Source organism: Corapipo altera, unplaced genomic scaffold, assembly GCF_003945725.1.
Source record: "Corapipo altera isolate COAL_440 unplaced genomic scaffold, ASM394572v1 69, whole genome shotgun sequence".
Lineage (NCBI taxonomy): Eukaryota > Metazoa > Chordata > Aves > Passeriformes > Pipridae > Corapipo > Corapipo altera.
Genome location: NW_020884908.1, coordinates 1,559,691 through 1,571,328, shown reverse-complemented (window position 1 = coordinate 1,571,328; position 11,638 = coordinate 1,559,691). Strand labels below are relative to the sequence as shown.

Sequence of the window (11,638 nt, the reverse complement as noted above, 5' to 3'; positions counted from 1 at the left end):
GCAGCAGCTTCTGAATTAGCAGCAGCTTCTGAATTAGCAGCAGCTTCCTGCTGTGCTTCCTCCACAGCAGGGGATGCCTCTGGAGCCGGTAAGTCGTTCTCCCCTCCAGCTTCTGGGGATTCCCCAGAGCTCTCATCCTGTGCTGCAGGTCCAGCACTCTCATCCTGTGCTGCGGGTCCAGCAGCATCTGCTGCATCAGCCTCTTCCGTGGCTTTCTCTGCTTCAGTGACTTCATCCGTCTCTTCATCACCTTCTAGGGATTTATTTAATACAATAAAGAGAGTAAAGTGCATGCATGCAACAAAAATTTCATCAACTACTTTTTACCACCATCCTCGTTTAAATTTAAAATGGGAAGCTAAGCTTTGGGGTCAGAATAAAAAACAAACAAAAAAAAAACCAGCAAAAAATCAATAATTAATCCCCCCATATTGTCTCATGTGGCACCAAAAAAAAAGATGTTTACAAGATGAGGAAACCATATTCTTAATTACCGAGTTTCATAACTGCTTCAGTGGAATAAGAAAAGAAACTGTGGCTTAAAGCAAGTGACTCTAAGAGGTGGGAGTGCAGGGAAGGATAAAAAGGGACTTCGCCAAGTGCTGCTTCAGACCCACTCTCCTGAGAGGGCCAGTGATGATGCTATCAGAGGTGACACAGCCAGCATGACTCCTGCCCTGTTTGCACCCAGCAGTGGAATTAACACACTGGGAATAAGACATTTGCTAACCTACTTGTAAGCTCTTGCAGCTTAGAAGCACTGCAAGCCAAGGTGTGCCCTCAGTTTGCACAGGGCTGTTTTCAAGGTGGTTGACTTGGCTGCCAATAGCTACAGTAATGCTGTACCCAAGCAGTTTTCAGATGGGTTTTGGGCCTTCTCTTGGCCACAGGTACTCTGCAATCCCTACTGCCCCTACTTTCTTTAAAGCTATATCGAATGCCCTGTGACCCCTGTGAGAGCCATAGTGCTCAGATAAGAAAGGCAAGGTCTGCAGGGCTGAATAAAACCCTTATTGGAACTAGGTGTATACAAGTAAGAAAATAACTTGCTACTTTTAAGTGGTCAGGATTCACTTTCTTGAAGATATGACCACTTATGACTATTTTCTCCTTACAAGTCCCAGTTCTCTATTTTAAAGACTTGTCTACACCACTGTGGGTCAGGCTCTTTAGAACCTCAAAAAAACAGTGTTTCCCAGTCATGCGTTACTTCAAACTCAGCTGAGACAAGTCATGAAAAACTAACAGCACAAAGCAACAAAGATGCACAACCACCATGCAGACATGCACTAACACCAAGTTAACAAAAGAAAGTTGTATATCAAGTGTTCATCTCAAGTTCACCACTAGAACCAACTCACCATGTGAAAAAACAGAAGTGGAAATAATGTTTGTAATACAGTGTAAAAACTACGTGAGAATTGAAACAAAAGAGCTTAAAGAGACATAGTCAGAATTTATGTTACTCTTTTATATCTGTTTAAAAACTAAACAGATTGATTTTATTTTTTTGTTTTTCTTATGCCAGTGCAAGCCTACCTTTTCGTGTTCAGGTTTAAAGACAAGTCCATTCATTGCTCAGTAAAAAAATCAAAGCTTTACATTATGCAACCTGATCATGTCCCTTTAAGAAAACACTGTATTTTAAAAAAATAAACAACTAAATTCATTACACAAAGAACAGACTAACAGCCAAGCTCAGCATTCAGTACACTTTATTGGACAGTCAAATATAGAGTGCATTCATCCAGAACAGCCAGCTTCTCCATCTCAGAACTGCCTTCTACAAAGCAGGTTCAGTAATAAGCTCAATATGGTTTGGCCTTGCAAACACAGGTAGTTCTTTTAAAGTCTCACAAGTATGGAGTGTTACAATAGAAGGTATAAAGTCATCCCAAGGTAGGCTGCAAGGTACGCAATGGTGAACGACTGTCCTTTGTTTGTATTTAACTTCCTCGGGTTTGGAAAGAGATTTCCCTTGTATTTTAGTCTGGAAAGTGTAAAAGCAGAGTATAGATTAGAAAGATTGAATCAGCTTGCATCATGTTAAAAAGAAAAGTCATAGCTAAAAAGGAAGGAAATCAGGAACAAGTTTAAAGGAGACACACACAAATGGAAGACAAAACCCAGTATTTGCTAAATAAGCAACTAGAACGTCCTGCAAGCCAAGCATCATTTTACAGTTCAAATGATGTCCCAGATTTCCTACTGCTACTTCTAGTCTGGCTTCTGCCAGGGGCTTTTTACATCCCACTAAATTTGAGAACAGCTTTCAGTTAAAAAGAGCTACAGGAGATTTGCTATCAGATACTTTTTTTAAAAAGTCTGATATCATTAATTAAAATACAATTAAATATAATTGCAACCCTCTAATAAACAAAAAAGCCCAAAATAGGATTTGATTGTTTATCTTGTTTTGACAGACTTGTTTGCTATGTACAGTTCTCTGTAATAGGCATTTTGGGTTCAGGTACAAGGGGTGGATCTTCCCCTGGATGAGAAACCACAAAAATCCTATCAGAACTCTCTCTCTCTGATCACCTGCTCCCCAGTATTAAGTTCTTCCATCTAAAGTTCTTCAGTTATGACAACACATACAGCAAATATGCCATGGATGTGCTGTTTGATGTGCCACTTTTCTGTCTCCAACTTCATATTTTTACCAGCCCCATTTTAGACCTTATTTTGAGCTTGATTTAATGTGGCCCTAAAAAAATACCAGATTACTTTGACAATAGAATTTTCAATTGCTCTTATCAGCAATGCTTGCTGCGAAAAAGTGTAAGGACTGACTCTAAATGCACAGGGAAAGAAGCTGCAGTGGCACTTCTGGGAAAAGCAATACTATGGTAACACTCTATGACAAGATACACACAAAATACAACTATGCAGGGAATGGGAAAAAACGGGGGAAGAAGAGGGATGTTATCCTTTTTGAGAAAGCACACAGAGGGTTCTGTAGGAAAAGTAAGAACAGAAACCTCTTTAGGGAATACACAGTTGGGAATGAAGAAGGATTTTTAAAAAAAGCTGATTCAACTGTAGTTTTGTATTGTGAATTGGAGTTAGCTACTCAGAAGTCCAACTAAGAATTCCAGAATGAGCATTTATTCAGAAGTCCAATACTGAAAACAATATAGGAAACAAGTTTCAACTGTGTTCACTGAATGGCCTTAGAAATGTTCTGGACTTCTTATGGACTTCTTCCTATCAACAAAAAGAGAGGTAGCAATCATCTGCCATTGGCTGTGACATTTATGTAAGTTACTAAGCAGCACAAAGCATCAGATTATGGGGTATCTGGAGAGTACCCAAATTCAGAATTAGGTAAGTTGCAGAGCTCTGAGTACTCTTCTTACCCCAGCCTTGGGCAACACAGGTATAGCCTTCAGTGGGCCAACGACCCCACTGACCCTGCAGGTATCCCACTCCAACATTTTGGTAGGCTAGGGTAAAAACTCAGTGAACCTTGTAGAACCTTAAGAGAAAATAGGGAACATACTGATACTACTGGGAGTGCACTGGGAGGTTTGCTTAATGCTTCCACATCTACTGTGTTCTTCTGACTGTGGCAGTCAGAAAGGAATGAGGGCAACCCTCACTTCTACCCTGAGCAGGAGGATACCAGGTCAGTGGGAGAAGTTATACCCTTTGGTCCTGGTTATTTTTTATTTTAGGGACAAGGAAGGATTGCATTAAAACTGTGGCTGAATTCTCAGTATTTAAAGAATGGAGTTTTAAAACTGTATTGCTCCCAGCTGCTTAAGTAAAAGGAAATTAAGGTGTTTTATCATTTTAAATCTTGAAATCTGTAATTTTAAAGTTCTAAAACTAAAGGATGTCTTGTGGAACTTCAAGGCTAACAACTTCAAAAGAAATAATTATAGAGGCAGACAATTCAAATCATGTTCTCACATTGAAAAGAAAATTTAAACTCAGCATACTTTATTCAAATCTATTCTTTGTGTGCATGCAAATATATTAAATCAATTCCCTAGATGTCAGTATCAGAAAAAATAAAGAAGAGCTTCAAGTGCTCTGGCTTCAGTAGCTTATTTTTTTTTTTAAATAACAACTAAATAAAAAGATATAAAGTTCCTTAAGTAATTTTGCTAATTGCTTTTCCTAGCAAGGTCATGTTTGCCAAAGTTCTATCTTCTACATTAATGTCACTGTAACACTAATTGATGTAGACAGAGACAACATTCCATTACAAGTATTTGAACTAACATGGTCTAATTATCCAAGCACGAAGAGCTAAGTAAGGATTTGCCATACATTTACATAGTGCCTGCTTTTCATTTAACCCTAAATCAAAAAGGACAAAATCAAAGTTTTGGGACGAAAAAAATTGGTCCAATTTAGAATATTTAAAAAAATGGTAGGGGCTTTTTTTTCCCTATTGAACTGTGTTCCTGGATGGCCTGTGGCCTGGACCCAACCTGTTGATTGAGAAAAAGGTATTATCTTCTCCTCCCCCCCAACAAATGAAAGAACAAAACTGATTTTGACAGCATTATGCATCCAGTCAAGTTTCATTTCATCCAGTAGATCAAATACCCACTATACGATTAATGATTCACACATCAACTCTTTCCATCCACACAGCCTCTCACAGGCAGATCAAAGGTCAGATTCACTGTCTTAATATTAACACCATTCTCAAAATTCGTGCAGCAGTAGCTTTGTAACAGAACAACGCTGCACAACCACCTTTGTTTTGACTCCCACTCACACGGTTCAGACAAGGACTTGGACAGCGTTAAGGCCTGATTAGACAACCCAGAAATCTGTTCCAGATCCTCATGTACCCAGGGAACAAGAGAGAAGAGCTCAACTCACCCTTCCTTGACCAGGGGTTGCCTTTCCGCCCCTCAGCTCTCTCATGAAGAACATTCACATGGTCAATAAACCTGCTGCGGGACGAACTGACTACTCTGTAGGCCTGAAAGGAAATTACACCTGAACTTACTGCTACATCCCTACAAAGTTACCAAACACAAAGAGAGGAGAGGGAGAGAAGGGTTTTTAAGCCAGTGCTACTGTCTATCTTAAAAGGCATATAAAATTTATGCTAAGCAAGGTTAAAAAAAAAAATTAACAACCTGCTATAGGAATACATTTATGCATTTCATATTTCTCCATTGTTAGAAAGCAAATACAATATACCAGGCACCTCTTGAAGTGCTGCTGTGTTTCAGAAATTGAAAACAGTGTTTTAAAAGGCAATTACAATAAGATTATCATTATTATTATTATTATTATTATTATTATTATTATTATTATTATTATTATTTTTCTAACGTGGTAAACATATGACAGCAAGAGAACTTGTTATTCCTCCAGTATGCAATCAAACAAGTTTGGTATTTCGAACAAATAGCTACTTACCATTCAAGAGGATTATTTTGTGGGACAGGGAAATAGGTACTGGGGATGTGCTAATCACTATCTCAGATCTTGGGGAAGAGGGGTGGATGTAAGTGATAAAGTGGAGGACTTAGGGATGTGAAGTACAGAATCTGACTTATTTAGAAGCAGGGAAGAGAATGGTTACTGAAAAGCTTAACAAAAGCAGATGTTTACAAAACTTTAACGCTCTTTTTCAAAGTAACTAATCTTTCTTTTTGTGCCCAAATTAACAAGGTTCATAATCTTCCCCTTGCAGCTTCAAACAGTTTATTTCATATCTGTCTCACCCACTTTGAGATATTCCTAATGGTTGTGGTTGATAAGAAGAGGCAAGGGGTTAGAGGCAGGTGCCTCACTCCAGCTTTGGACACATTCAGTTTTACATATGCTTTCCACTAAGAATGACCCAGCACTAGTTACCAAAGCAACAGTAAATCAGGCAAGCAATAGGCATTCAGGTTCACTAGTTCTCTAGAGCTGATTTTTCAGTTAGGCTGTATTTAGCTCCATGCCACAATGTCTACGTTCTATTGACAGTTTGAACCTTGATCATGTTCTTTAACCCAGAACACACCTTACAGCATGGCAACTCAGAAAGCACAAACAGCTCCACCCCAAAACACTTACATAAAATAAACCACTGAAAGCCGCAACACCAGCAAGTAGATAGATAATCATATTCTCTCCAGAAGAGCCAGGAACGCTCCCAGATGACATCTGGCGAAGAGGTGCTATAAAAACCATTAAGTAAATTGATGTAAAACGCTGCTAAAATACGATCACAAAACAGAACGATGGAGTCTGAACACTGCTTGGGATAGGATGAGTCAAAAAGATGTAACAAAAACAGAGAGGTACAGCTTAGTGACGTTTCCTGTGACTGAGCAACACAGGGCATGGTGCCCAACTGAACAAGGCACGTGGCTGAGATCTTCCTAAGAGTTCCTTTTTCTCTGAACTACACCGTCTGCCATCAGCTGCCAAGTACTGGATATAGTCTATATAGACCAAGGAATGTTAAAAAAAAAAAAAAAGTGAAAAAATTCTTGACTGTAGTATGTAATAGAATTCATCTGTCCTTATTTGTTATGATCAGCAGAGTTAACGAATTCTCTTCAGTTTAGTAACAGAGAATTTAAAAAAAAGCCTTTTCCTTTGAATTCACGTTCTTTCATTCCCAAACAGACTGCTGACATTTCGATACATAACCTTAACCTTGTGAAACGGCCAGCAGGGCAGATAGGTAGGATTACACAATTTTATCCCCGATTGGGTACATATTGCCTCTAACAGCAGTGTTACACGTTTGATTTGTGTCCACTGTTCCTGTAGCTTTGATGCTTGCTACAGTCTTCGATTCATCCGTATGCCTCAAAAAGAGACCCATGAAAAACACACCTAACTCTCTTGGTCAACAAAGCTTTCAGGTGAATTTCCTGACTTGATCCCCGATGAGAAACATCTCATCGAAAGAGTGCTCAGGAAAGATAAAATGGTTCCGAGCACTGCAATTGGCGGCTGCAAAAATAGTCACAATCTCAAAACGTTGACATGGTGTGCCAGATTATGTTTAGCATCATCTGTCTCATGACACGCTTCTCGGACTCCTCTTCAATAGCCAGGCATCCTAATGGATTTCCGTATATTTACATTTTCATTCCGCAGCAGTTTCTCGTTAACCCTCCTCTCCGAGGCTGCCGGCTATAGCAGAAGAGTGCACCAGCGAGCTGCCATCACCCAGCACGGCTGGCAGGGTTTTTTTGCCATCGGTTACACAACTCCTGATGCGCCAAAAGCCGCGGCTGCGGCACGCCGGCTGGATCCCCGCTCCCTCCCGGGGCCGGCAATGCTCTCCCGAGCGATTTGTACCCCGCTATTCCCTGTGCTGGGGGGCGCAAGGGAATGCAGCAGCGACCCTCTCTGGGGTCCCGGGAAGAGGGGAAGGGGGGTCCCGGGCGGGCTCGGCTGCCCAGCGGATCGCCCGGAGCTCCGAGGCAGCCGGCCCCTGGAGCCGGGGGTGCCCGACCGGCCGTGCCAGGTTCCCACCCCCCCGCCGCCCCTGCCCCCGGCCCCGCGTCCCCGCCGCCCGCCCGCGACCTTCGCGCGTCCCCTCCGCCCCTGCCCGTCCCGCCCCGCCCCGCGCCCCCTCACGCCGTCCCGCTGACCTCCACCCGGGCTCGTACCGCGCTGCTTGAGGCGGCCGGCGGCGGCGGGAGCCCTGCTGAGGCGGAACGCCAGCGCCTGCGAGGCGGCCCTGCACAGGGACATGGTGGCGGCGGCGGGCAGCGGAGCGGGCGCTCGACTGTGCCCGTCGGTGCGGGGCTGCGGAGACAGACAGCGATCCCCGCCCCGCCGAGCCGCGGGGGCGGAACGGGCCGGGCCCCGCCCCGCGCCAACACCTGGACACCGCTCCCGCAGGACGCCGGGGGTGACCGGGACACGGCGGGAAAGGGCAGGAGCCGCTCCGGCAGCAGCGGGAAGCGCCTTCCCGGAACACAAGGGCAGACAGCCCTGTGCCGAACGCCGCCGTACGCGGTGCTGAAAGAGACCCAGAATATGAGGGGTTGCATTTAGCAAGGAGGGGGAGGACGGGGAGGAACGAACTACTGTTCTACTAAAATAGGGCGTTCACCAAGAACGTTCCTTTGCCAACAGTTCCTGGAAGGGGGGAAAAAAAATAAAATGGAGAAATCACCTAAATTGACGGCAAAGGGCACTCAGGTTAAACACCGGGACACAGGCGTTCCGTGTTGGCAGCAGAACACCGGAAAGGAAGCGCTGCTGCGGGATCATGGGGACTGTCACAGCCATGGGCGTCTCGGGGGCAGAGCTGTGCAGCTGCCTCTCTCCTCCCTACGTTGTCAGGCAGTTGCCCCCTGTTTCTCATCTACACAGAGCTTTGTTGTTCCCTCTGTGATTATTTAATGCCCTATTGTGCCGACTGCTGCGGTCCCATTTTTGCAGCCTTTGTCCTTGACTGACCTTGATGCACGAAGGCAGTGCTCACACCAGAGACTGACAGCGCCTGTGCAGCCTCACTGTGTGAGCACTCTAGGCACCTCTCTAGCATAAGCAATTCCCAAAATGCATACAGGCAAATGTACATTCTGGCATTTGTACAGACTAGTTGTATTAGGCTTCCCTAATATATCTTCCAGAATAACACAGAGGATTTTAAAAATAAGATCGATTATCTATGAAATGGAAACACAACATAAAACAACTTCAAGACCAGCAGAATGAAATATTAATGGCGACAAAAGTCCTTGAAAGTTTTTTCTAGGCTTTATAATTTATTTCATATTTATGCACATGAAATGTATGAACATACAAGTAATTACATAACTGTACTCCTGCTGTGCTCACTTATTTGTAGGACAACCGGTGATCACGTTACTTCTTACTGAGCACATCATCAACCTAAGAAAGAGGAAAACAAATCTTAGCAACAAGAAAAATAGATGTGATGAATATGGTTAGAAACATCTCATAACATCCTGCATTTTTATCTGGAGAGAAATGTTTACGGGAGAAAATAACCACAGCACCACAAGTTTTTCCTCCATCTAGTATAAGGAATTTTTTCATGTGGAATATTAATTGCTCTGAGGCCATAATCCCAAAAAGACTTCGCTGGCAGACAGACAGATAGTTTTTTACATTGAAAAGCACAACAACACATACAATCTGCCCTGTAATGCACATCTAAGAGCACTGACTTTACATAATTTTTATGTATTTCAGCTACTCTGATCTCCTTGCCACTGAGCCACTTGAAAGGTGTTCAATTTACAAACTTTATTCACTATAGACCCTGTAAGAGATGTGTCACATGTCCAAGACAGAGAGCTAACAGTGAATATATGAAAATAAAGATCAGTCACCTCATCAATTTAAAGCTGGAATGAGTTAGAAGAACAGAAAAAGCCAAGATGTAAAGTATTAAGGAAAATAATAAGGGAAGAATGTCAGTCTGATATCTTGACTGCTACCAGATGTCAAAGATCTTCAGAATTTCTGTTAAGTCAAAAGCATTTGTAATCTCTACGTGTACACTTACTATGAGCATTCTGTACACTTGTGGTGTCCCTCTTTTTGTCTTCTCTCATATTCCATTACATCTTCATTATGCTGGTTGATAAGCTATAAAATAGCAGTATAGGATAAACAGCTATACAATTTCACAGCTGGATCCAGACAACAACAAGACTTCTACAGGATATAAAATTCCTATTGTTGGAATGCAAACCAATATGTAACTGGGACAATACAGAATATATCATCTGTAAATTATCAATTGAAAAACCTGTGGGAAAAAACGCCTCATTGGATAAACTGACCAACTGAAGGCAGGGGGCTCATACTATCAATCAATTCACCACCCCCAAAAAAGGTGAAAACTCCAAAGGGAATCCGCCCCACCCTGACAACACTTTCATTATGGGAGTGCAGCTCATCCTGCACGTTTCTTCCTGAGAGCTACTACACTCTGTCAATTTAACAACATCAAGCCTGTTGAGTTCTCTAAAATAGGGAGTATTTTACACCTGCATTTCGCTCAGGAAAAAAGGGGTCTAAATCTACTGAAATCAGCTAACGACCACCTTAATCAGCAGAAAAATGAGAAGAGAATGCATTAGTGGTCTGATAAACACAAGACTATTTGGGCACAACCGTAGTGGTTTTTTGTTTGTTTGTGGTTTTGTTTGTTTGTTGTTTGGTTGGTTTGGAGGTTATTGCTGTTGGGGGTTTTTTTTAAGATCTGTGGGGAAAATAATGTCAAAGCATTAAGCCGGCAGGCTTGAAGAATTAATTCTTCTGTCGTGGCTGTTTTAAGTTTGAAATAGAGAAAAGCTTAATAAGTTGTTTATTTTTATAAAGAAAAGCACAACGTGAAGCTGGGAAAACATAAGGAATCAACATAATTATGTTTCAGTCTTGACACCCGCTATGACCACCCATTACCCCAAACGACTCAGCAGGTTGCAGTCATTGCGTTTATATCACTACTGTACATTTTTTGGCAATAGTTAAGTTCAGCAAAACCGAACGAAAACACTTACAAAAGCCCACAAGGCAGCAGAGGTGCCAAACGCCAAGCCGACTCCCAGCCAGTTTGGTTGGGCATAATTACGTTTTCTCGCAACAAACGCGGAACGAGTAAAAGCTAAAAAAGGCAGAGGATGACAAACGCGTTAACACAGACCAAGTCATTACTGACACTCCTGCAATCAGGAAAAAAGAACAAACAGCAAAATGCCATTATGAAGTGGTCCCCCATAACGTTTGTGGGGGACACACCCGCGGGAGAGGGGACGGGCCGCTGCCAACCACTCAAAGCAGTGCCTTTTGCCCTTTCCCCGGCCACAAACCCCACCTTCCCCGCCTCTTCTGCTCCATAGAGCTGCCTCTTCCCTGCCGAAAGCCCTTACCGCCATCCCTTCCTCACCTCCCTCCCCCCCTCACCGAGGGCGCTCCGGGCACCGCCTCCCGGAGGAGCGCCGGCACCACCACCGCGGCGGGGAGCGGCGGGCCCTCCCCCGGGAACGAAGGAGGCAGCAATTTCCTAATCAATTGACTTAACACAGAAATCAGCTTTGATCAAAACGACCAAGGATAGCGAAGCTGCCACCACCGGGATTGCTTTAATCCCGGCCGCGGAGCGGGGCGCACTCCAGCTCCCAGGGCCGCCACCGCTTCCCACGCAGGGGGCGGAGCCCCCGAGGCGCCGGGCCCGCGCCGGGGCACAGAGCCCTCCGCCGAGCCCCGCACGGCCCCCGCTATGCCGCCCCTGCTCACCGAGGCCGGGCGCCGCCGTCACCAGCCCCCATACCCTGCCCGCCCTCAGCGCCGCCGCCATCTTGTCGGCCGGGCCCGGCTCCGCCCGCCGGGCGGGGGTGGGACGGGACGGCACCGCCCCGCCCCGCCTGTGCCCGGGGCGCCGGGGGCCATGAGCTCTGCCGGGCGAGCCCCGGCGGGCCCTGGCAGTCCCCCTCGCCGTTCCCCGCCCGCCCCCGGCGCCGGGCGGTGCCTCCCCGGGCCGAACCGGGCAGGGGGGGCTCCCCCCAACACACCTGCCGGGGCGGGGCGGCCGCAGGGGCGCGGCGCATGCGCGGAGGCGCCGTGACCCGGCTGGGGAAGCGCGGCGGTGCCATTTTGGCGGCGGCACCGCGGCCCGAGCGGGGACCACGTGAGCGCGCCCGGGGCTGGCGCGGCGGGCCCGGCG

The 11,638-nt window shown here is 45.1% G+C and overlaps 2 protein-coding genes across 6 annotated transcripts in view; both read right to left on the bottom strand.

Annotated features, from left to right (window-relative positions):
• Window positions 1–7,742, bottom strand: part of MGARP (mitochondria localized glutamic acid rich protein) — a 26,005-nt gene extending 18,263 nt beyond the window's left edge. For 3 of the 4 annotated variants that reach the window (XR_003529203.1, XM_027652686.1, XM_027652684.1), the window contains exons 1-4: window positions 7,596–7,742; window positions 6,040–6,143; window positions 4,843–4,945; window positions 48–253 (exon numbers count right to left, since the gene is read on the bottom strand). Coding sequence is in view for 3 of the 4 variants with exons in the window: in XM_027652686.1 (XP_027508487.1) it covers window positions 48–253; window positions 4,843–4,945; window positions 6,040–6,143; window positions 7,596–7,680 (498 nt within the window). In the remaining variant the exon portion in view is untranslated. Of the gene's footprint in view, window positions 1–8; window positions 254–4,842; window positions 4,946–6,039; window positions 6,144–7,595 lie in introns of all 4 variants that reach the window. The other variant, XM_027652685.1, reaches the window with a different exon arrangement.
• Window positions 7,743–8,682: 940 nt separating this feature from the next.
• Window positions 8,683–11,321, bottom strand: NDUFC1 (NADH:ubiquinone oxidoreductase subunit C1). Of its 2 annotated transcripts, XM_027652694.1 has the most exons (4): window positions 11,212–11,321; window positions 10,476–10,579; window positions 9,473–9,555; window positions 8,683–8,832 (listed from the first exon to the last, which is right to left on the bottom strand). In XM_027652694.1, coding segments are annotated over exons 1-4 (249 nt in total). In that variant the 5' UTR covers window positions 11,273–11,321; the 3' UTR covers window positions 8,683–8,831. The 2 variants fall into 2 exon arrangements, with proteins under 2 accessions (XP_027508495.1, XP_027508497.1); XM_027652696.1 differs by lacking the exon at window positions 8,683–8,832 and having other exon boundaries at window positions 9,472–9,555.
• Window positions 11,322–11,638: the final 317 nt, after the last annotated feature.